General features: G+C 38.8%; 1 protein-coding gene and 1 long non-coding RNA gene across 4 annotated transcripts in view; one reads left to right on the top strand and one right to left on the bottom strand.

The window, feature by feature from the left end:
- The window catches only part of LOC120516299 (potassium voltage-gated channel subfamily H member 1-like), a 709,330-nt gene that overhangs the window by 490,683 nt on the left and 191,698 nt on the right, over positions 1-26,949 (bottom strand). For all 3 annotated transcript variants that reach the window (XR_005630822.1, XR_005630823.1, XM_039737874.1), the window contains one exon: positions 214-643. Coding sequence is in view for 1 of the 3 variants with exons in the window: in XM_039737874.1 (XP_039593808.1) it covers positions 214-643 (430 nt within the window). In the remaining 2 variants the exon portion in view is untranslated. The remainder of the gene's footprint in view (positions 1-213; positions 644-26,949) is intronic.
- Positions 2,748-26,161, top strand: LOC120516300. Its single transcript, XR_005630824.1, has 4 exons — positions 2,748-2,858; positions 2,937-3,104; positions 18,068-18,205; positions 26,035-26,161. It is a non-coding gene; the product is annotated as an uncharacterized LOC120516300 (long non-coding RNA).

The following is a 26,949-nucleotide window of genomic DNA, read 5'->3' as shown; positions in this document are numbered from 1 at the left end:
CATCTACTTCTTATTGGATGTAGCAAGCATTTCACGCCTTAAAAAACAACATTTGCTAAATAGTTACTATAGCAACCAACTGGAATATCTGGAAATGCAAGATAATTTATGCTTAATGCTGTGTTTCAAAAAAAAATCTAGATCTGTAAGCCTTTGAGATGAAAAGCATTACATCCAGAAGCTGATAAAAAAGACTTTGAAATAGTGACTTACATCCAATCATCATCATGGCTACAGCAAAGATCTTCTCTCCATCTGTTGTTGGGGCAATGTTACCAAATCCAATGCTAGTCAGGCTAGTCATTGTGAAATATAAAGAGGAAATGTATACCGAGTCTTTGCTTGGTCCACCTTCCCATTTTCCAGTCCCAGAGAGGTTAAACCTGTAAGGCGTTCCAATAGAATCCCCGAGCATATAAAGCCAGCTGTCTGTCCTGACTGTATTGGTTTCTTCGTCAATTACTTCATAGTCCCCAATGCTGTACCAAATGCAAGCCAACCAGTGGGCAGCAAGTCCAAACACACACACCAATAGCACCAAAACTGCTGCTCCATATTCGATGTAGTGGTCCAACTTTCGGGCAACTCTGCCCAGTCGCAGCAGCCTTACAACCTTCAAGGAGCTGAAGAGACTGCTGATCCCCTGCAGAAAGGACAAAGACAGAGCACAGTGTTAGAATTTTAATTTAAATAAACATTTTCCTGATGTTAATGCTATTCATTGTTTTTACTTGCAAAGTCACCAGTTAGTCAAAACTACCATTCATCCTATGCATGCTCTTCCACTGCTTGCTCTGACAGAACTTGAGCCACAGATAAATAAAGGATAACATTTATAAACCAATGTTAAAAGCTAGAAGTTAAACAAGTTTACAAAGAATTCCAGTGTATTTTGAAAAGCAAAATGTATTTTTCCAATTACCTGATACGTTAGTACACTTACTGCTTATCTATTAAAATCAAACAAAATTCTGACAGTATTGCAGTAAACATTTTATTGCATGAGAATGCATTCCAATTGCTTTTGTGCCTCACATGTCAATGCCAACTTAAACTGCTGCCAAATGGACATTTTGCTGCTTCAGATGAAGGCTGTCACAGTGCCATACAGACAGGATTTGTAGAAGATAATGCTGGAAATGATCTACGGGGTGGCATTCAAGCTACCGCAGAACACAATTTGAATTATCCTGCAGCCATGCCACCTGCACTTAAGAACAGGTAATCCACCTGAAGCTAAGCTTGTTTGTAATGGCCAGTTCTTGGATGGGAAGCCAGTTAGGAAAAGCTAGGTTGCTGCTGGAAGTGGAGTTGGTAAAGACTATTGGGCGCTTAACCTGGGGTCTGAGCGTGGATTACAATGACTCGTTGCAGTGATGTGGACTCTGTACTATAAAAATTCCTGCCATCCTTCCGATGAGACAAAAACTGAGGTCCTGACTCTCTGTGGTCAAAAAATATTCCTGAGCATCTTCTGAAAGAAGAAGGGTGTATCCTGAAGTCCTTGCTAAATTGCCCACCATGACCTTTTCCATTCTGGTTCCCTAATCATGCCCTGCCTCTAACTCCCTCTCTTTCTAAACCCTTTACCAGCTAACATGTGGTGAAAGTCCTGGCACAAAAATAGCTACCATCACATCATTCAGGTGGAGGCTGCACATCAATTGGGCTGAAGTTGCTCCTCTTACCTATGTAAAGAACTTTGAGTGTTTAGAAAAGCATTATATAAATGTAACTAACTAGGGTGCAAGCTTAAGGTACTGCACCAAATAATATATCTTCAATTAGAAGAAAGCTACCTATGACTCAGGCAGCCCCTCTCTATCTAACCTCTCAGTCACCTTCTCTGCCTTCAGTGGACAAAATTACTATGGTCACCACTCTTTATCCTCACAATTCTGGTTTGTCTTCCTACTGAAGACCCGTCACTTTGTATCTCTAACCATTGACCAGCACCATGAGCTCGGCATTTTTGCATTTGTCAGCCTGTAATCTATACTCATGGCATCACTATTATGACTGTGATGTCACACTAGATGTCTAAGGCACCATGATAACCCAGCCCTGGCCACAATGCATGCACTGTGTGGTACCCCATGCAGTATCACGATTGCATAGTATCAGACTTTTGGGCACCTGGGGCTGTAACCAAATGGCCAGGGAATGGGAGAATTGAGATAAAAATTAATAAAATGATGACTGTTCAAAAAAGGTTTATTCCTGAGGTGCCAATAACCATTTACAGTAATGTTTTGCAATTACATATACGGTCCAGTACAAGAACATTAACAAAGACAAGAAAAATAACTGAAGGTGCTATATTCGATCATTATAGTACAGTACCTCCAAAGCAGAAAGTAATGTGACAAATCTAACAAAAATAAACAAAATGTCTTTTCCTCCTCCTTCTCCTTCTTCCACAGAAAGAAAAATAATCAAAACCAAACAAGGGAAAAATTACGTACAAAGACAGTAATGAAAAAATCCCACCCAGAAATTCAAATTACTTTAACACAAAAATATACACAAGTCAGAAGTAAACCGTCTTTATTAACATTCACAATTTTAAACATTCTTCACTCTGCTCTATTCGCTAAACGAACTGTACCTGCAATCCCGAAGTCCAGTAAAAACACGACACTTTTACGAGCGGGACTACGCTTTATACCGCCTTCCGCCTTGCCTAGCCAATCACTACTCACGTTTTCCGGGGACCCCCAATAGAAAGAGACGTTGAGTCACGCACTTTACGTCCTCCTCAGATCAGGTGCAGTGTCATTATACTGTAGCGTGCCATTTTTCGCGCGTGCGCATGTGTTTGCAATCGCGTTGTGTCGGGTGCTCGTTCACCTCTACAGGTAAGTTAAGTTGTAAACTTTAATCCTTTATTCTTAACCTGCAATTTATTAAATCAGGGCTTTGCTCTTTACTCCCAGTACCAGCTTTAATTTGGAAGCGCGCCTGTGAATAATACAGCAGCATCGGACACGCGCCTATTGCCCATTCAAGCCCGAATAAACCCTCTGACTATCAAGTCAGTGAGCGGACTTGCAAGGGGACAGCATTGCCCCATTACCGCATCCTCTATCCCCATAAAATAATAGGTAAGTAACTTTCCTCCATAAATATGCATCCATTTGTGTTACGTTATGCATAGCTATACAAATCCCCACTTTTAAATTGTCTGCGGACTCGGCTTATCAAACACTGGGACTGCCCAGCCTTCCTGGAAGTCAGAAAAATTAGCATTAGTCTTTTCCTTGATATACCTGATATCACACGGAAGGGAAGGTAGAATGTTGTAACAACTTTCATACTATAAAAAAACACCGTTACTCTTCTCATAAAATAAGTCCTAAATTTTCTGTTCCATGCACCAAGGTGCCTTATGAAGTATGATCCAGAACTCTTCAAGTGGCGGGCCACGGCCGGCGGTTAGAAAAAAATGATCTGGCCCGTTAAAATGCATTTATCATCACCGATAAACTTGTTTCTGAGCACCAATGCACTGATTTTAAATCCCTCGAAGGTAAAACGGCTTGTTCTCTTTGCTTCTCCCCTTGTTGTCACATCACATCTAGAGGCCCCTGATTACTGCGCGCTCCGAGGCTTCGCCGGGTACCCGAGATTCCACTGCTCCTCTTTTCCAGCTACACATATCTGCAAATATATCTTTCTCAGCCCTAAAAATGAGAAGAGTCGACAATAAAAATGGACAGTTTAATAATATTTGGGGTGAAAAATATATTTTTGTACCTGTTTTCATAGAGCCGTATTCCTGCTCTGTAAAGTGTTTGTTGCTGTCACGAGAGAATACAATTTGAGAAGGCACTTTATGCAAAGCACTCAAACTTGAACACACATTTTCCAGCAAGGCTCGGATGATCGTAGACGGAAAGTGCAAAGCCTAATAATACACTATGGAAGTGGACGAGCTATCGTGGTTAGACCATGTTCTGGGCAGCAAGCCTCCCAATGTAGTAGCATGGATTCTCGGAAAAAAACGTTCACGGACTTCGCGACTGTCAAAGAACGCATGTTAGCTACTATAGAGGACGTAGTGATAGACGACAAAGTAAGGAAGAGCCCAGCTTCATCCATTCAGAAAAAAAAAACAAATGTCCGATACAACAACCATGAGAAGAACTGAAGTAGGCCTACTAACCAAGTGATGTTTTCGAAACCCTTTTAGAGAGAATGAAGAAGGCTGATGTAATGTCACTAGCTGTTAACGAATCCGCTGATGGCGGTGACATTTGTACAACTGTGTCTGTACGTGAGATCTTTCGATGAGGAGTGCTTTCGCGAGTACTTGCTCAGTCTAATTCAACTGAAGGGACAGACGACAAGGGGAAATATTTTTTCAGAAAACTGCTTTATTTTTTAATGAAAATGGACTAGATTTGTAACGAGTAAATCAGTTAGTAACACACGAAGGGTCAGTCAGATCGCCTAGCTGAAACGTGCGCTACTGATGAAATCTTTACATTGCCTAATACATCAAAGCATTGAGCGTGCACAACTCAGGGATGGGTTCAAAAATGGGTAGTGTTATGTTGATAAGCGATCTCATCAGAGCAACTTCGAGCCTACCACACCTTTTTGTTTCACAAACTCCTGCCTGATATGTCAGCATATGAGATTGTTGCTTTTCTCCAGAGCTGCCGTCTTAAAAAAGTGACATTTATATTAAAAATGCTAGACGGGAATTTCATGGTAGAAGTCTGCTTCCTGAATGACATCTTCCAACATTTAAATTGAGTCAATCTTGGTTTGCAAGGAAAGGACAAAACAGTCGGCGATTCCGCTAAAAACGGACTTGTTTTCAAATGATTTAACTACGGGCGGAAAATGCTTAATTTCCCAGCACTGTGTGATTTAATAAGTAACTCTGCATGCGCACAAACTGACAGAATGTTTAGGCAAGTGAAGGGCGAGCTTTGCTCCGAGGTTGGACAGCTTTGCCATTCCCACTAAGGTCTTGCAATGTTTGAACAATCCGTTTACGATTGATGTGGGAGGAGAAAAGCATCTCTTTCTTGCATCAAAAGCCAAACATGTCACTTGAGGAACGTTCCCTGGAACTGGAACTGATAGACGTGCAAGAATCATCTGAATTGAAACAGGCGTTTCCATTTATAAGATGTGTACAATTTTGGACAGAACTGAACCAAGTCCTGTTCCCAAACGTTAAAAGGTTGCCCGTTTTTCTTCTATCAATGTTTGCTATGCGCATGTAAACGCAATAAAAACCGAACACTCGTTCCCCCCTTGTAAGCACCCACCTCTGTAAATGTCTACACATTGCTCTCACTTCATATGAACCTAATTTTACTGCTCTTGCAAAGTCAAGAAAGGGCAGTTTTAGTCATTAGAAAACAGAGTACTGGCTGTTAAATATGTACTATGTATAAACAAGGTGAAAGTGAAGTAAAGAAAAAAGAATGAACATAAACTGATACTGGGAAGATTTTGTTATTTAACATGTAGTCCTGTGGATGTGTTCTTAAAATGAAAAGTGATTATAACAAATGTATAAAATATAATTATAATAAATGTAACAAAAAGTAATATAGTGTCCACAAACTGATAGCCGAGACCATTGTTAAATGGCATTCCAAGGTAAATGTGAGATTTTTTTTGTTACTGTGTAATTCAAACCAATATTATTATCAATGATGATGATGATAATAAATATTCAATTTTAATATCATATATATTAATTTCATATATTAATGAATATATTAATATCATATCATTTAATATATATTCCAAGGTACATTTCTGAGATTTTTTTTTTTTGTGGCTGTGTAATTTAAATCAATTTAAATAATAATAATAGTAATAAATATTCAATATAAATGTCAATAAGCACCCTGTGATACACAGTATTATATTTAAGTGTTGGTCCTCGTTCACATGAGAATGCTGAGAGTCAAGAATTATGCTTGGCCCTCCCAACATATAACATTTGGTAATCTGGCCCTCAAAAGAAAGTAGTTGCAGAACCCTGGAGTATGCTGATAAGGCTGCCTTCACCAATATCAGCCACCCTGGTTTTACAGACTTTGAAAACCCCTAAAGTGCAGATACTTGTACTGGGAGCTTTCCTTGTTTCAGTCCAATAACTGGGCCCCTATTATCTGGCCTTTATTTTACTATTCTGCTGACCAGATCTCATGTAATGCCCAAATTTTAATCATGTGCCATTGTATTGTTATGCCTTATACAGGTTTTGAAAAAGCAAAAGTCCGAAACTGGAAATTCTAAAATATACTAAAAGTACATGTACATAAGATTGTTTTCTCCGAACATCCACAAACTTGAATAACGATGAACCTAATATGGAGATCTTTACAGTGTCACACCAGTGACATTAATTGTCACTTCTGGGATTACGCGCTGTGGCAACCAATGTCATGACTCAAAATGCTGGCACCCTTGGAAAAAAGAAAATCGGGACAGAAGTGGCACAAAATAATTTTTAATAACTAAAAACCATATCAAAAATAGAAATGAATGGACAAAATATGTTTTGGCACCTGAAAAACCTCATAATGGAAAAAACAATTCATAAGGAAGGTTAAAGCAAGCATTTTAAAACAGCAAACATTCAGATGTTGTAAGAAGGTAACTTAAAAAGGGCTTCTTTTGCTCTTAATTTTTCTTATAAAATATCAGTAAAGTGGTTTCTTATCTCTGTGCACTGGGACATTTGATATAATGATAAAATTACTTATGAACTTGAATTCTCTTGTTTTATACTGAAGTGTGCACTATCAAGAGAGCCTCTAATTCCACAGTTTAACAAGTACCAAACAAAGAAGATGAAATAAATAGGTCTAAAAATGTATGTCTGAGTAAACTTCATGGAATCAAAGTTGCTGAAACTATACTGCTCAAAAGAATTAAAGGAACACTTTTTAATCAGAGTATAGCATAAAGTCAATGAAACTTATGGGATATTAATCTGGTCAGTTAAGTAGCAGAGGGGGTTGTTAATCAGTTTCAGCTGCTGTGGTGTTAATGAAATTAACAACAGATGCACTAGAGGGGCAACAATGAGATGACCCCCAAAACAGGAATGGTTTAACAGGTGGAGGGCACTGACATTTTTCCCTCCTCATCTTTTCTGACTGTTTCTTCACTAGTTTTGCATTTGGCTACAGTCAGTGTCACTACTGGTAGCACGAGGTGATACCTGGACCCTACAGAGGTTGCACAGGTAGTCCAACTTCTCCAGGATGGCACATCAATACGTGTCATTGCCAGAAGATTTGCTGTGTCTCCCTGCACAGTCTCAAGGGCATGGAGGAGATTCTAGGAGACTAGGAGGTTACTCTAGGAGAGCTGGAGAGGGCCATAGAAGGTCCATAACCCATCAGCAGGACCAGTATCTGCTCCTTCGGGCAAGGAGGAACAGGATGAGCACTGCCAGAGCCCTACAAAATGACCTCCAGCAGGCCACTGGTGTGAATGTCTCTGACCAAACAACCAGAAAGACTTCATGAGGGTGACCTAAGGGCCCCATGTCCTCTAATGGGCCCTGAGCTCACTGCCCAGCAGCATGCAGCTCGATTGGCATTCGCCATAGTATACCAGAATTGGCAGATGCACCACTGGTGCCCTGTGCTTTTTACAGATGAGAGCAGGTTCACCCTGAGCACGTGACAGAAGTGAAAGGGTCTGGAGAAGCCATGGAGAACATTATGCTGCCTGTAACATCATTCAGCATGAGCAGTTTGGTGGTGGGTTAATGATTGTCTGGGGAGGCATATCCATGGAGGGTCACACAGACCGCTACAGGCTTGACAAAGGCACCTTGGCTGCCATTAGGTATCAGGATGAAATCCTTGGACCCATTGTCAGACCCTATGCTGGTACAGTGGCTCCTGGTGCACGACAATTCCTGGCCTCATGTGGTGAGAGTATGCAGGCAGTTCCTGGAGGATGAAGGAGTTGATACCATTGACTGGCCACCACACTTTCCTGACCTAAATCCAATAGAACACCTCTGGGACATTATGTTTTGGTCCATCCAATGCCACCAGGTTGCACCTCAGACTGTCCAGGAGCTCAGTGATGCCCTGGTCCAGATCTGGGAGGAGATCCCCCACAACACCATCTGTCATCTCATTAGAAGCATGCACCGATGTTGTCAGGCATGTATACAAGAACACAGGGGCCATACAAAGTGCTGCGTACAATTTGGAGTTGCTGCAATTAAATTTTGGCAAAATGGACTAGCCTGCCACATAATTTTTTCACTCTGATTTTTGGGGCGTCTTTGAATTCAGGGCTCTGTAGGTTGATCATTTTCATTTCCATCAAACGATGTGGCATCCTTTCGTTCCTAACACATTACCCAGTCTATATCAGTATAGATATCCAGGAGGATTTCTTTTTCCCATTGAGATCTGATGTGTTTTCAAAGTGTTCCTTTAATTTTTTTGAGCAGTTTAGTTTCACAGATCATTGTATTAATAGTCAGACAATCCATGGGCAGCATAGGCCATTGAGAAGGGAATAAGAAATGCCCCCAATTACATTAAGGTGCCACCACAGTGCTTTACCATAGAGATGGTATTAGGCAGGTGATGAAGGTGCCTGCTCTTTACAAGACGTAGTTCTTGAAGTTCTGCCCAGAGAGTTCCATTTTTGTCTCATCAGGCCAGAGAATCTTTTTCCTCATGCTCTCAGAGTCACTTAGACAGTCCTTTTATTCAAGAGTGGCTTCCATCTAGTGACGTGCCATAAATGCCTGATTGATGGAGTGTTGCTAAGATATTTGTCCATCTGACAGGTTCTGTAATCTCAGCATAAGACTTATGAACTTTTGTTTAAGTGACCGTTGTGTTGTTGGTCACCTCCCTTACCAAGGTCTTTTTTTGTCCGATTACTCACATTGCAAGTAACCATCAGGACTATAGGAAGAGTTCTTGTGGTTGCAAAATTCTTCCATTTCACTATTATTTAGGCCACTGAGCTCATAGAAACACTGCTTTAGAAATCTTGTTATAGCTTTTCCCTGATCTATACCTCGCTACAATTTGATCATGCAGGTCCGCAGAGCATTCTTTGGACTTCTTGGCTTAGTGTTTGTACTGGCATGCAGTGTGGCATTGTGGGACCTCACATACGCAGGTGTGTGCCTTTGTAAACAGTGACCAATCAATTCAGTTTGACACAGATTGACTCCAATCAAATTCCAGACACATCTCAAGGATCATTAAAGCAAATAGGATGCACCTAACCACAATCTGGAGTGCCACAGCAAAGGGGCTAAATACTGATATAAATGAGAGATTTCAGTTTTTGATTTGTAATAAATTTGCAAACCTTTCTGAGAACATGTCATTGTGAGTTATTGAATGAAGATTGGTGGGCAAAACTAGCAAATTAAGCAATTTAAAATAAAATCTACAATACAAAGTGTGCAGAAAGTGTTCAGGGTCTGAATACTTTTTGAATGCGTTGTATATAATAAAATGAAGACCCACAGAGCATTTCTTTGGCTTCTTGGCGTGCGGTTTGTCTTGTCATGCAGTGTGGTATTGTGGAACCTCATATACACAAACTCATATTTTTAATTGGCATTGTGATGAAGGGCTAAGGCTGTCCATGTTTCCGTCAACTTTGATTCTCTAGTTCCTAATTCCTTCTGCTTGCTCTCACCTCCTCACTCCAAGCATCTTGTTATGGATTAGTTTCTTGCACAGAAACAGCCGTTTATTAGGGAGCATCCTTCAGGGCTGTTTCTGAGCTGCCCACTTACTACAAACTTTTTGGTTGATGGATGGCATTCATAGGCTCAGCTTGTATAATTTAAGATGTATGGAGACAGAAATTCTGAATATCCTCAGATTTTTAAATGTTAAAAAGATAAAATAATGACTACCCCAAGGCCTTAATTCCCTGTCCTCTTTAAATGCACACTGAGCTTATAGGCATGCAGCCACCCACTCCCTTTAAGTCTCTCGCACTATAAGAAGCAGCTTGAGTCCAAATGTTGAAGTGCAGGCTAAAAAAAGAATTGTGTGCTCTTAGACTGAACTGGTTGCATCATTCCTGCTTCTTCATTTGTGTGATGTTGCCATCCTTTTTATTTTGAAATGCTTTTCCTATTAAAAAATGTTATTTAACTGTAGTTTGGAAAACAGAACCTTTTCTAGAAATTGAAACTATACGTGAAATAATAATTAGTTGATGCTGCTGGGTTCGGCTTCAGCCCAAGTGACCAGTTCAGAAGACGCTGAATGGTTACAAGGATAAACTTTCCACTAGTAGAATGCTCTCTCTCTTAAATTGGACTGAAAACTGCCCCCTTTTCTTTAGCGGAGGACAAAATTACATCTTTTTGAACGTTACAGAACATCAGCTATTATTAGTTTCACAGATGTACTCATAAAGTCTGTTTAAAAAAAAGAGGATAAGGGATAGTCTCAGCTGCGAAAATAAAGCCGATGATAAAAAGATTCAATGACAACAAAAGCAATTAAAATGCAGAGTGAAATGGAAATGCTGCAGCTGGCCCTGAATAAACTTAATTTATAATAAGCTTATCAAAAAAGCCGGGCACTGTGGGATATTTCAGGGTACACTTAGATGATAGCATGAATTCCACTTGGATTGCCTTCTTTATGTGGCCTGTATGTTCTACCTGTGTTTATCTGGATTTTTTTTCCTTTCATATGTTAAATTAAGAAATTATTGATTTATGACGGGCACAAACGATTGAGTATGCACCTTAGTAAAAGGATAAGTGTCTGCGTGCCCACCCGATTGTACTGTCTCTGTCATTCAAAAAGATTTTTAGTAATGCCTTGTATTTATCATTCCAATGAGTGCTGAGAAACGGCCCAGTGAAGGCAACTGATTCCACACCTTCTGGTTCACTCTCCTTAAAGCCTGAGCTTCTTGCGAGGAGGCGTCATTTTTGGCAAGAGCTACTTTATTTAGTTATTTAGTTTATATTTAGTTTATTTTTGCCTTGATATTTGAAGGGCTCCTACCCCCAAGGGTGTTTATTTTTGATGAGAACTGTAAGTATTAAATGGACAACCTGGTTTGTGCAGCTGTCATCACTATACATGGCCATACACCACTTTTAGACCCATACCAAATGGTGTATAACAGAGATCCGTTTGTTACAAGGTGCACTGCAAGCGTTAACGCTGATGTCTACGTTGATTTCTTAGATTTCAAACCGTCCTAGACAAGTAGCACAGCAAGTCAATTATTAACTGTATACTGTAACAAGGATTTAGATTAACTCCTCTGCAGTGATGAGTGGCTTAGATCAACACAACCTAGAACAAGTATGAATTATAATAAAATACTGTATATGGAGATATAGCTAATATGTTCAGTACTTTCACATTTTAGTTCATCCATATAGATTGTAACTCTCTTGTTCTGACCATTTCCAGCTTGCAGGGGCTGGAGCCTATATGAACAAGGAACCACCACCAACACATTTTTAAGACGTCAAACTGTGGGCAACATGGGGGCAGAGTAGTTAAAACTTCTGACTCAATGCTTTAGAGTCCATCCATCCATCCATCCATTTTCTAACCCGCTGAATCCGAATACAGGGTCACGGGGGTCCGCTGGAGCCAATCCCAGCCAACACAGGGCACAAGGCAGGAACCAATCCTGGGCAGGGTGCCAACCCACCGCAGATGCTTTAGAGTCTAGACTTCAAATCTCAAGTTGGTTGCTCTGTGTGTGGAGTTTTCCTTTTTTCCTGTGCCTGTGTAATTTTTCTGGCTGCTGCCTTGCTCCAGATATTGCAGTGCATCTCTGAATTCAATTAGACTTTTTTTTGAGATCACACTATACTATGACAGTGGAAGCAGTTCAGATTATAACACAAAAAAAAAAAACAAAAATAACTTTGTTTGCTTTCACCTAGTGGCATTCAGTCACAGGAAGAGATAGCATGGGTAATACTTAAACAGAGACAAGAAGTGAAACTGTTGTAGTGAACAGTGAAGTAATGCAACAGGCTCAAAGTGAACAAGAGAAACCATAATATCACCTGCCAAAAGAACATACTGTAGTGTTTTGCTCAAAAGGGCAAGTCTTTCAATTTTCTGCTCAGTAGTTAGACGTTCCATTTTTCTAACCTGAAGAGAGGCAATTTCTGCTGCTCTGTGTGGACACCGTGTTGGACCGGAGACCAAACTGGACCAAGCCAGTATAAGACAGACACCCACCTGGTAATCTGAGCATACTGGGTGCTTAACATGAACCAGTTTCTATTATTATTATTTTGTCAATTTGCGTACGCTTCTTGTTTATGTTTTGAGCACACAGTGTTATCTATAAAGCATGAATACATTACAAGTTTTTTTTCCTACCTTACTTGCCTGGGGTTATAGAGAGGATTTAACGTACAGTGACCAAGCTGATAAGAACAAACATATAAAAGTTATGGGTGAGGTTTTTGGCATTCTGTTAATCTGCATAATAAAGAGTATAAATGGGGAGAATAGAGTCATCTTAGGACCCTGCCAGAACAAAACAGTGAGGGATTATTACCTTCTACATTTTCATGTTATGTTTTAACATTATCAGCATTAATTAAAGAATAACTGAAAATTAACGTGAGTGTTTAGTGAGAATATTCCAACTGTCTTGCACACCTCTTTGCCAACAGTCCTTTTTGCCATTTTGCACAGAAGGACATTGGCCTCTTCATTTTCTGCACTTCCAAACACTGACCACAGGGAAGTGAATAACAAAATACTGTGTATGTCTTCAAAACCAAATTCAACAGGGAAAGGTGCAAAGTGTCATTAAGCATGTATCCCCATAGATCCTTTTAGCACAAATTGACACTCTTTTTATTTTAATTGCTTTTCTCTCAGTCAATCATGCCATATAATCCTTATGACATGAATATATTTGTATTGGAAGGAGCAATCAAGATGTTTTGTGTGTCAAAATTCGTTTTTAAATGCAGATTCATTAATAGAAGATACCAGGATTTTCCTGGCACAAGGAACTTTATCCCATCTGTATTCAGACAGAGAGCTTTATTAATAGTGGTTTACGGAGCACTAAAAAGGGATAACTGCATATTAAAGTAATCCAGCTACTAAGAAATATTGCTCTCCACAATTTCTTCATCTTGAGGGTAATTTATTTTACTAACCCCAAACCACCTTCACTCAGGTGAGTAAGTGATTGTTGCTGTTAGCATTGAATTAAATCCTAGAGAGGAATTCCAGCTGACAAGCGGTGTGCCAGTTCTAGTGGGTTTCAAGGAGATGTTGACTGCCGTATTGAATGCACTGTCAAGTGTCTAAAGAGACGGTCATGAATCAATACGAGCCTCTTCTTGGGCAGATCAATGACGTGCCTAACAGGGTCTGCACAGCTAAGCACTCGTCCATTCCCTCCGCTCCTGGACACCTCAGGGACTTGCAAAATTCAGCTGAAAAATAATGCTGAATAGGTTTGTGCAGGTAGCGTTACCAGGATCATTTTTTAAATGGCAGGGAATGCAAACATTCAGCAGTGCAAAGTGACTACTTTTCATTAAAATGAAAAGTCAAAGGGATGAACTATTAATAAGGACATATAGACTGAAACTACTAAAAATAGCAGGTTTATGATTTGAAACTGACAAGAAAAACAGTAAACAAAAGTCTTCATAGTGCAACACTGCATATCTGGACTGATCGTTGTAGTCTATGGGTAGGCACACCTAAATGACTCCAGACAATTCATATTGACCAAGTGGCAGTCTGTGTTTCTAACTTCAGAACTGCGTAAGGACTGTGTACAAGCTATGGGCACACAAAGCTGAAGCAGAGCCCTAATCAAGATTCATACAAGCTAGATGGATGTCTTGTGTAGTCGTTTTTGTCATGCTTTTCTAATTCTTCAGAGCAGCTTTTTTGTAACACTCATGCTACCTTTTAATTGACACACTGAAGAGAAAATTAACTATAAGAAAATTATTGACTAAAAGAATAATAATTTAAATAATAATTTTTTATCCTGAAAACCAAACACATTTTTTTTTTTTATCTTTTCTTGCAAAATGCTTAAAAAGCAGCATGCATACAGTAGGTAAAAGTCATGTTAATGGGCTTTCCTATCTTTTAAGCAGTGAAGGTACCCAACTGTGGACTGTGTGCTGCAGAAAGCAGTGTTTGCTTCGTTCATTATTCTTCCAGCTCATTATAAATTAATGAGAACTGCTGATGAATAAGCAAATCACCCCGCATTGGAACTTTTGTCAATCTCGCGTTCTCCTGAGAAAGGCTTCCTACTCTTTTAGTGCAGCTAGTGTGTCTTATCTGACCATTTTAAACTATGAACTTCAATGCAGTTCATCTTTTATTTTTTGATATATCAAAGTATGATGTAACACTCAATGCTTTAAGCTGAAGTAGCGGAAATAAAGATTTTACAGAAAACATTACTATAATTCTGACCAGAGGCCTTGAAATGTAATACAACATGCCCCAAATCTTTAATTTTCAAAAACCAGAACTCCATATTGCCTTAACTTTTCTTTTTTCAACACTTTCATAAAAAAATGTAGACAATCAACATTTTGATACAAATTTTGCCAGATGCATTAATGATGCATAACTTTTTAATAACACTAAACTCTCATACCACCCTTAGTTATAGACTGTACATTTGTGCAGCTATTTGTTTAGCATGTGTTAAAACACATTTTACTGTATATGACCAGTGAGAAATAAGTGAATAAAGATTTATTGCTTTTTAAATTTGTAGCACCTTTCAAAGAGTACATCAAAAGCGTACAATTCAATCAACAAGACAAAATTGTAAATGCAGTGGTTACGCAAATGAATGCCTTCGTAGGTTTAGAGATGAAGGACGCTACTGTATATAACACAGATGATAGAATGGAAGGGGTGGAAGTCTATTGGAAAGTGACTACATGTCACTTATCTAAAGGTTTTATAGAAATCAAACCAATTAAACTCCCAGCGTTCTGTTTACATACAAACATCTACTGTATATATCCATTCACTTAAAGAATTCTTTTTTTTCTTCATAAAAGCTTTTTAGGGAGCCCGAGCCAATCTTGGCAGTTATCATGCTTTGGGTGCTAAAAACTACCTTAAAAAAAGGATTGGCAGAGACATGGCAACTGGACAGACACACAGACAGACAGGAACATATCATTTTATTAAGTTGGATACTCAATCTTTTGTTTACTTTATAAATCAATAATTCCCTAATTTAATATGTAAAATGATAAAATTCCAGATAAATATGAGGAGAACATACAGGCTACATTAAGAAGACTGTTTCAACTGAAATTCAAGATCCCATCCAAGAGTACGCAGAAATGTCCCACAGTGCCCTGCTTTGTTGATAAGCTTATTATAACCAATATAATTTAAGGCCTGCTGCAGCATTTCCATTTCAGACTCTGTGTGCCCGTCCAGCTGGTATGTCTCTGCCGTTTCAAAAGATGGTGCATTACAAACATTTTTAGCAATAAAATGCATTGCTCTTGCCATTCCAATAGATGACGGCTTATAAGCATTAACACTACTTTTATAAATCCCATACCAAATGGAAGAGACATATGCGTTAAATTTGTCATTCCAGCAGCATTCATAGTAATGCATTTTATTACTACATACATTATAAAATACATTCCAAGAGATGATCCACTGGCTTACATTTTTTGTCACAGTTGAAAAAACAAATCTTTAAAATTTAAGGTTGTAAGTAAAGAGTGGATGTAAACTGCATGCTTTCTGTGGTAAATTTAAAACTGCGCCTTGCAAACATAACTTCTTGGCCAAAGAAATGATTAGTATGATAATCAGCTGTTCACAATAAAGTTTAGAAATGAATGTTTGTTTAAAAACAGAGTAAGAATAAAACAAAGTGCCAAAGCAATAGCAACAACAGAGATGGGCAACATTGGTGCCAATTTGGCACTTTTCAGGAAAATGAGTATGATTCATAAATACTGTACTGTATTTGTGCAGTTTATGAGGTTTAAATTCATTCACTTACATAACGCCAAAGATTTCCATCATTGTTTAACTTTTGTCATTCTGTCTAGGCTTTTAAAATTTTGTAGTTTCATTTAATTCAAGTATTAATTTCAGATAGTAAATTCATCACTAGTTACAGTAATTCCTTATTCTTCAGCAATACATTAAAGATACACAAAATCCAGAATGTGTTTATACAGTATTTACTTAAGTGCGCTTGGCTGCATGTTAACTTACAGGTATGAAACATCTGAGAACATTAAGGAAGAATCTCCTGTACCTTTTTAAGTTAGAATCTCTAGTACCTGAGTGTAGCCGCATCATTAAATGTTGCTCTGTCCACTATGCATAAAGTATCCTAACCTTCAGAATAAGTCAGAATATGAAAACAGGTAGTGTTTTCTATAAGTTTACTTGGTGGCATGTACTAAGTAACCAAAACCACACACTGTGCACACAATTCATTATTAAACAGTAATGCATTCAACTATAAAAATGCCGCAGCATCAGGATTCTCTTTTGACCAATTTGCTTCTGACTATTCTCTAGCATGCAATCAAAGCAAAAACAATAAATCACTTCAAAGAATTTACACAGAAAAACAACTTTTGTGAATGTTGGGTCAGGAATGTGACATGCATAGAGTACAGTGTGGTGTATGGCCGGCCGTTTATCCGGGCCAATACCCCCAAGCCGCCAGGTGGAGCCCTCCCTGCAATATGGAAGTTCCCCGAAGACCAGCAGGGCATCATGGACATTGCAGTTTTTATACAGTACACAGCCCTGCTGGATGCCATGGGGGCCACTAGGAGACGCTGCAGGGGGGAACAACGGTTATTTACCTTACGCCCCGGAAGTATGTCCGAGTCACATGGACAAGGGGAATGACATGCTTCCGGGGTGAAGAAAAGGACTTTTTACCTGGCCTGGAAGTGATACAAGATCACATGGACTGGGGATTGGGAACACTTCCAGGTCAGGGAATATAAAAGGACTCTGGGAGCTCCCAGACGGTGAGCTGAGCTGGGTGGTAGGAAGGCAACGTGTCTGGGAGTGTGGAGGATTGTATTATTGTGATTATTATTTATTATATGAGTATAGTGGAGGAGAGGGTGCTTTGTGCACTGTGGAAGATTATTAAAGTCAACTATTGGACTTTTATCTGGTGTCTGGAGTCTTGGACAGGGGTTCAAGGGAGCGATAGCGCCCCCTATCTGTCACAACAGTCACTTGAAAGTGCTAACAACATGCACCACATCACCGCTCTCCAGTGCTATGATCTGTGAAGAACCACACCTCCGATTTCCTGTTTCTGAACAGACCACCTATTTCCAAACTGAACAAGATTTAAAAAACTGCAGAACACCTCCCGCAAAACATTGATATTGATGAAGTATCACTGTTGATATTGTGCTAACAAGACTGCAAATTAAAGAAATACGGACAATAATGACAAATATGAAGAAACAAATGGTTCCCCATTTGGCACTGATAAATTGGGAGATGTCCAGAGTTACAGAAACTTTTTAGATTGTGTTGATCGGTGAAATTCGTCGAAGCATTTCTGGCAGAGAACATGCTGTATTTACAGTTAAACTTGATCGCCCAGTATTTTCCTAAAAATTCACCAGGCAGCCGACTTAGGTGAACACTATTTTCAGATTGCCCCATGATGCTTTGCGAGGCCAATGTGACATCACAGAGCAGTATGAGCCCACTGTAAGATCGTTGCCTGCCTCATGTGGGACGTGCTCACTACTCCAACCTTTTACACAGCATGAGTTGCATACTGGTTATGTTCTGGTACTGGGGACACAAGTCAGTATGGGCTTATCTCAGTAAGGTATCTTTACTGCCACCAGAAATATTATATTGATTTCTGTGTGCTGCTAATACAGCTCCACATGGCTAATTTGCATATATAATTAGCCATGTGCTGTAGCCCAAGTACAAAACAAGCCTTAAAGGAGCCCCCATCAGAAAACACAGAACATGCTGTGAAATAATAAAAACCAAAAAAAAATTAATACTACTTGTAAATCATTTCTTTCTTCTTGAAGGGAGAAGAAAGTGCTAAGCATCTACACAGATACATGAGAAGCAAAAAAGAGGGTCCTGCTGCCCCAGAGCGACGTCTAACATGAACTGAGCCAGTCCTATGCTCTCATGGCCCATGTGTGGACCAAGAGTGGAACTCTGTGAGTGCAATGATCTGTATTGTATTTACTTATTTGTAGTTTGTTGTATTTTGTTTGTGATATTTGTTCTATCAATGTCTTTTGTTGTTTGAGGCATGGTTGTACAATGGTTAGCACTGCTACCTCACACCTCATATCATATTTGACAATAATAATCAGTCCAGCATAGCTGGCTGACTTTTCCCTAGCCCTCAGGGACACTTAAAGACGACTGCAAAATTATAACCCACTGAAAACAACTTTGATTCATCCTTCCCCGTTGACTTTAAAGCATTTCACCGAGTTCGGTGAATATCGCAAACATTTTTGTGATTTCATGAAACTCAGATGATGGAATCTCCACAATGTTCGCTCAACACTTCTGTTAGGGTAAGATAAAAATCATTTTTTTTTTGCGGTAAATGTCAATGTGATCAAAATTTCATAATCATAAGTACCGTATATACTCACATATAATTCGGGTCTTGAAACCCGAAAAATCAATCATAAAATCAGACCCCAACTTATATGCCCGTTCAAAAATATGACACTTAATTTTTTTTTTTCCACATCTTCTTGCTTCCTCCAGTCTTGCACCAGTTTCTTAGACACATCAAATTTTGCTGCAGCAGCACAGTTACTAATTTCTTTCACCACTTCAACAACTTTTAATTTAAAACCAGCTTCATATTTTCTCCTGATTGAACGCTCCATCGTAGATAAGGGATGCTCTTAGGATAAAGGTGTATGAGGATGTGAGATACAAAAAACACAAAACAGTGAAAACGTCGCTTCGGAAAAGTTCAGGTATTACCATGTCGCCATATAGGCACAATACATAGAAAATAAGGCTGTGTGCTCTGTGGTTCCTCTCTCAGGTGGGCATTAGCATATCATAATCTCTTGGACCAATAGCATCAGTTTTCCGCATTCAACTTAAACAACCAACATTTTAAAATACCGGAAATTATATGGTAAAATCAAGCCCAGACTTTTCTGTGGAGAACTTAAACGCGAGTATGTATGGTAATTTGTGCATGTTAGTTAGATAGATAGATAGATAGACAGATACCTTATTAATCCCAAAGCGAAATTACATACTCCAGCATCAGCATACTGATAAAAATCAATAAATTAAAGAGTGATAAAAATGCAGGAATAACAGACAATAACTTTGTATAATGTTAACGTTTACCCCCCCGGGTGGAACTGAAGAGTCGCATAGTGTGGGGTCTCCTTAGTCTGTCAGTGGAGCAGGACGGTGACAGCAGTCTGTCGCTGAAGCTGCTCCTCTGTCTGGAGATGATCCTGTTCAGTGGATGCAGTGGATTCTCCATGATTGACAGGAGCCTGCTCAGCGCCCGTCACTCTGCCATGGATGTCAAACTGTCCAGCTCCGTGCCTACAATAGAGCTTGCCTTCCTCACCAGTTTGTCCAGGCATGAGGCATCCTTCTTCTTTATGCTGCCTCCCCAGCACACCACTGTGTAGAAGAGGGCACTCGCCACAACCGTCTGATAGAATATCTGCAGCATCTTATTGCAGATGTTGAAGGACGCCAGCCTTCTAAGGAAGTATAGTCAGCTCTGTCCTCTCTTGCACAGAGCATCAGTATTGGCAGTCCAGTCCAACTTATCATCCAGCTGCACTCCCAGGTATTTATAGGTCTGTACCCTCTGCACACAGTCACCTCTGATAATCACGGGGTCCATGAGAGGCCTGGGCCTGGGCCTCCTAAAATCCACCACCAGCTCCTTGGTTTTGCTGGTGTTCAGGCGTAAGTGGTTTGAGTCACACCATTTAACAAAGTCTTTGATTAGCTTCCTGTACTCCTCCTCCTGCCCACTCCTAATGCAGCCCACGATAGCAGTGTCGTCAGCAAACTTTTGCACGTGGCAGGACTCCGAGTTGTATTGGAAGTCTGATGTATGTTGGCTGAACAGGACCGGAGAAAGTACAGTCCCCTGCGGCGCTCCTGTGTTGCTGACCACAATGACAGACCTGCAGTTTCTGAGACGCACATATTGAGGTCTGTCTGTAAGATAGTCCACGATCCATGCCACCAGGTGTGAGGCTACTCTCATCCCTGTCAGCTTGTCCCTAAGGAGCAGAGGTCGGATGGTGTTGAAGGCGCTAGAGAAGTCCAGAAACATAATTCTTACAGCAACACTGCATCTGTCCAAGTGGGATAGGGATCGGTGTAGCATGTAGATGATAGCATGTTGTACCCATCCCAGTTGTACGTCAGTACTAAAGTGACTTTATCTTGTATTTCAGCACTGATGTCTCATAAATGTATACCTGTGCTAACTGATATATTAATATTTAAGTGTTTAAACTTACTAATGGCCAAAATGTTGTCCTTGAATACATGAATGTTTTCTGCACTAGTTATGTGCTTTTGTAGATTTCAGAGTTAGTGAATTTAAATAATAAGTATATTTTTTAGAGTTACTACATTTTTATTTTACATTTTAGATTTCTGACTATTACCAAAAATTTGCCAATATTACTGAAGTTATATTTCTTGATTGGTAATACTGCCCTGAATTACCTCGAATTGCCAGAATTACACCGAAAGTTGTTTTTTAGCCTCTTGTTCAGTTTTCGCTTTTTCAGATTATTTTTGTCTGCAGGCTTTGAAATGCATTGCTCTCCTTGCCTTCACTGTTACCACCTTTCAGCATAAGAATTTTTTAATTGATGGCTTAAGGATAGAATTGTTCATCATGGTTGAATGAAGCTGCATATGAAAACCTAGACATTTGCCCTCTTGGAATCGCCCTTTTTACTAGAAGTCTTTTCCAGCGACAGAGGGATTTATTGTGAATTGACCATCAGCTCAAGAGTGAATAAAGTATGAAACAAAAAATCAATAATAAAAAAAAGCTTCCGTTTTGGCTTCTCTTTAACTTCCTATGGTTGGAGAAGGGCTAAAATGGTGGGCTTTCAGCCAGAAGGCTGTGGTTTAAGTCCCTACCTCAGACTTACCGTATTGTGTGATCCTGGGCAAGTGACTTAACCTACCTCAGCTCTAATTTTAAATCAACTGTATTGTATCTTTCTGATCGTGTATACATTTCTGGTAAATGCTTCACATATCGGTAACAATTTATTTATATTTAGGCCTGCTTAGCCCAGTATAAGGTTTGCAGGACACATTAGTCTGTCATGTTAACACTGAGACCAAAGCTATGAAACTGACCCCATAGGACACCCTGTTCCATTGTATGTCACATGGATGTATTGGCCATAGTGGGCCAATTTAAAGTCACATTCACAATGGGAAGGTTGAAAACACCAAACAGAGATGAGTGTAAAAATGACAGTTCAGCAAAGGCATGGAGGCAGCCAAGATCTGAACCCAGGACTCTTAAAGAGGTATTAGGAGGTAGTACTAAACTCTGTACCAAATATTCTTTAAACAGTAATAGCAACAACCTTTTTTATTCAAAACTTATTATTTCAGTTTTGAAACACTTTATTTTTTATTTGCTGAATCATGGCCAATTATGCAGTTGCAGCTCCAGGACAAGATAGATAGATACTTTATTAATCCCAAGGGGAATTTCACAAGGTTCATACTGTAGCTTTACAGCCCCAGCCTATGGATTTTCAATCCCTCTTTTAACTTACAATATCAACCAAATAATCTCTACTTTGCATGGATTATTCTTTAGAAAGAACTGTCACAATGATGCAAACATACCTGCCAAGTACATTATGTGGAGAAATGAAAACTGACAACACACATAAATATTCAGAGTAGATCACTCGAAAGGCTAAGCATGCAAGCAATCGAAGTTAGCAAACAGAATGGTACAGTCAGAAGGATCATGCAGGAGAAGAACAGAAGGCAAAGTTTTATAAGTTATAAATGAAGAAAAGGCAATTGCAAAGCAAGAGACTACAGGCGGCTGGGTTTCAATATGAAAGTCAAAACATGTTTAGCCTCACAGTCAGACCACATAATTTTACCTGAACTACTGAACTGAGAAATAAATGATGCAAAGCCCTCAATATAAAACCCGCAATACCGAAATTACATCATTATTGGGATGAACAAGCAGCATTTGTTTTTAAGGGGGAATTCACAATCAAGCACTTTACACGTATATAACTAAAGTATGCAGATGTATAAAGGTGTATATATAAAGAAAAGACAGTAATAAGAAGAGAGATAGGTTAATCCCGTTATGGGTCACACAGTGAGTCAGAATCTCGGATTGAGTTTATATCCTTACAGTTTAAAGTTCAATCATTTAACTACCATATTGGTCAAATGCAGGGCTACTTGACACAAATGTGTGTAATGAAATAAAGTCAGAAACTTTTTTGCATATAACACAGACGTAAACAGGTTAGCCCTACCTTTGAGTGTCTAACCTCCATGTTAAAATAAATCATAAGTGCAGCTGTCGGGGAGGTGAAGATGGACAGTACAGGAGAAGCAATACACCGGACAGACAACAGAAACTGAACGTGTTTAATTAGATGACACCTTAATATACTGGCAGGTCACAGCAGCACAGTGCTTAGAGTTGACATCCTCAGTGTTTGAACTTCTCTTTAATTACTCACGCCTTAGATTTTGTTTGTATGTGTTACTGACCTCCTTTGGTGGATCATTTCATTTACGATGGTCATATAACAAGTAACGGGCATAATTAAATTGCCAACAGATACCTGACAATATTGAAATGCACAGTATCGCAACTAGTCATTTCAACTATCGTCTCACATCAAAAATTGCCTCAGCCACACATTCAAAGTTTAGTGTTGATAAAATGGGTGACAAGGACATGATGTTTTAGCAACATGTGGTGATTGAATTTCTTCTGAATGCAGGATGCTCTGTTCCAATCTCTTCTGCCATTTCTCCAATTGTCACTCTTTCATTCACTGTAATGAGAACATCGATTTTTTTTTTCTTTGTTACACTTGGCAGAAGCGCAGAAACACATGACTAAGGCAGGCAATGTCATTTATTATAAATGTGGGAGACAATAGGTAAAACTGCTAGATACGATGCAGCACATTTCAGTATTGTTAGGCATTTGTTCGTAACTCCATTATGCTCATTCCTTTTAGAACAAATCCCATACATGTTAATTATTTACCTGATGCTTGGTTGTCCATAGACATTTTGCTATATTTACTGTATGCTATGAATCATAGCTGACAGAACTGAATTCTCACTCTTTAAGGTACTGAATTTGAAAGAATAAGCACAGACACGGCAGAAAATTTAACATTATGTTTTATGGAAGATCACTTGGATATACAGTATTCTCGGAACAGTCAAACGACTTTCTTATTTATTGTATAAGTCGCAAAATGGTGTGGTGAGTAGCGAGGTTCCCTCACAGTCGTATTATGACTCCGTTTCCTCTGACGTACCTTCATTTGTGAGCTTTGCTTGACTATCTACTTCCATCAACAGGTCACAGTCATGGAACTGTCTTGATAATCTGTAATGAAGCTACAGCACAAAATGGGAAAAAGGATGAACAGGCCTTCAAATACCACTACCCAGAACAGAAACTAGGCCTTACCTCGGGCAGCCTGTCCCTAAAGTCAAAAGGCCTAAATAGGCCCAAAGTGGGACTCAGGTTTTTAAAAGTTCAAAAATACTTTAAATGCTCAAAATACACACAAATGCCCTTCAACAAAGAGGATAACCGTAAACGTCTGGCCTGAAAAGACAAAGGCAAACGAAAAATCTGTATAAATGAAGAATTTATTTATATAAACAAAAGTGTTATATCATGACATAGATAGAAAAGTAGTTTTAAAGAAGGACCAGAATAAGAGACAATGGTCCAAGTATCATGCTAAAGTCAAAACCAAATAACTACACACTGTTTTGACAGTGCTTAAACGCTGACCATCATACTTTACCGAAACAAAGCTGAGGTTCTAAATGCTAGAAAAGAACAAAACAAAAGCAATTGCAAATAAGGCTGTAGATGGTGGCCTAAATGCCTTTGTATTAATGATGTCAAAAGATGCACATTCTCTGTGGATCATGGGATACACTGAACATGCTGAAGCTTAAAAAATGATGGTATCCATAAAAGCACTAAATGGTGTTGTTTGATAATGGAGAAAGATATCAACTTTTAAATGGAGATAAAAATAAACTGACATCCAATTTGAATTATCTGAGGTAAAAAAAAAACTTAAATGAATGTACACCTTCCCTCTAATGTCCACAGAAAATGTATAAAAAAATTAACAAAAGTTACCAGTCATGACAAAAAAAGAAGAACAAACAGGAAAAAATGCAAAAAGGTATGCAAAGACAACTCAAAGCTAGCATGTCCAGTCCATAATCCAAAGACAAAGATATAACCGTAAGCCAAAAAAAAAAATCATCCAAGCAGTACTGACAATGGTCCACACTGTTCCCGGCAGAGTATCATAGATTGTTGTTTAATTTCCTCAACTTCAACATACAGGCTGTAGGTGGCCCTGCCGAATTATATCATCGTGTCTGTGCCTTTTGGGGGTTCTAGCCACAAAACCCAAAGAATATGGCCTTGCAGCAAATATACACAATACATACCAATTAAATCTATTTACACATATATTTATATCTACATATACCTATATATACTGTAATGCATACTATATATATATATATATATATATATTTATTTTTTAAATATATTTTATATATTTATATATATATATATATATATATATAAAACGCAAAGTTCACTCACTCTCATACTCATTGACAAAAACGTCAATTTCACAGTTTGCTAAAATCGTGAGATTTGGCAGGATTGTACATCTGGAGTAGTATGTATCTGCTAAGAAAGGACATTTCAATGTATCAATGTTTAAAAGTAACCCCCTGACAAAAGAAAAACGAAAATCCCTAAAATCTTAAAAATGCTTTGACAGATTTGATTGAAATTTGGAGATGATATAGAAAAAAGAAAATTTGCTGACTTTTAGTTGTTGATACTTTTTGATTTGTCAAATTTATTAATATTATGTTAACATAGATGGTCTGCGCTGTGCTGAGAATGTGCTTCATGCAAATCAAAGGTGAAACAGAAGCGATTGGTGGTTCCAGACAGCACTACTAACTAATAATGTAGATAGGTGATTGAAGAAGAGGTAGTGTCCTGAACAGGAAAAAGAGATGTGATCATGTTTAGCATGCACAGTCAGGTGTGAAATGGAAAGAGACAGTTCAAGGAAGATGCAAAGCTTAATGTTTAGCAAGCACACTATAAACCTTGAGTGCTGGGTCCAGGCCTGTCGTTGTGAAGTAGGTGTTCTTTAACTAGAAGCAGAAAGGGAGGGCAAGAGAAGAGGCGTCCTCAGGTCAAAGGCAAGCCTGGACTGAAGCAGTAGCATTGGGAGAGGGGTACAAGCTTAAGGTCCTGATCTATTTCTCAGTTGTTTACATGAATAATAGCAGTAAGCACCTGGTTTATTTGTCCTTCATATAAAATATAGTCTCAGATCAATGCTATACTATTATGGGAACATGCATGAAAACCCAAAGGTACCTGTTCCCCTGCCATTTCCCATTCGTCATTTTTACAAATCCTAGAAACATCACCGGACAGTGTCAGTCTAACGTTCAGGAAGTTGAGTGTTGTGACATCACAACCTAGAAGGTATTTAAGGCAGCAACACACTCCTTCTGATGTCCAGCATTCTGAATTGTTAAATAAATCTTTCATGGAGCTAGCCAGTTTTTCTTAAATGTTTAAGGGTTACAATTTTTACCTTGATTTTGGTATTCTGATTTATTTGATTTTTTCCCTTGGCTTCTGATGTTTGCTTTTTTAAAGGCTTCTCATTTAATCTTTCCTTCCTATTTCTAGGACCCTATGATTTCCATGATGCTGAAAACACGGACGGAATCACGGAATTCATGCTGAAAAACGGATTTTAGATTTAAAAACATAAATGTGTGGAATTTAGAGACTGAAGGGGTGACTGTTACAAAACTTGCCAATAAATTAAACGATTGAATAATCTGTAGTTCTATCATTCAGATATATTTTCTAGTTTGTTGTTTTTGAAGCGAACGCAATTCTTCGTAGAAATCAGTTGTGCATCTATCGGTATGTGTGCATGTTTTCTCAGTAAAGGCACGTGAATTAACTAGCTGCACGAGACAGAAATGTCGAAGTGAGCAGTATCAGATACCCTAACTACATTGAAAAAACTAAGAAACATAAGCTTAACTGCTAAGCTGAGGGCACAACAATATCCCGGCAACTTTTAAAAAAGATACTTGCAATGACCATGTGAAATCTAAAACCCATCTCAAAAACAAGGAGAAATTAAGATTAAAAAGTGCTCCCCTTCAGGTAACAACAGAGGAAACAACAAAATCGACAAATACAAGACTCCAATTGTGTCCAAGTGAGTCAGACATACTGCGCAAAAAAATGATGAAGATGTGTCCTTTTCTTATTAAGCACTGTAAACAAGGAGGTGCACTGCCAAAAAATGAGAGCAGTCTTCGTCAAAATCATTGCCCCATGCCTTTGAACAACATATGGATGCCATTCTTCGAAAGATTCGTGGGAAGAAAATATATGTTGTAGTTGATGAAACCCCATAGTTCTCAACATAGTGATAGGTGAGTAAACATTTGGCTGTATGTGGGCAGTTCTAATTGTACGTGATGTATTTACTGTGACTCATTTAACCGTTTAAATTATACAGGTATTTAATCGGAATTAACAATCTTTCCCGTAGAAAAATGTTACTAGTGAACGGGTTCCCTT

Source organism: Polypterus senegalus, chromosome 16, assembly GCF_016835505.1.
Source record: "Polypterus senegalus isolate Bchr_013 chromosome 16, ASM1683550v1, whole genome shotgun sequence".
Classification (NCBI taxonomy): Eukaryota; Metazoa; Chordata; class Cladistia; order Polypteriformes; family Polypteridae; genus Polypterus; species Polypterus senegalus.
This window is presented reverse-complemented; position numbering and strand designations above follow the sequence as displayed.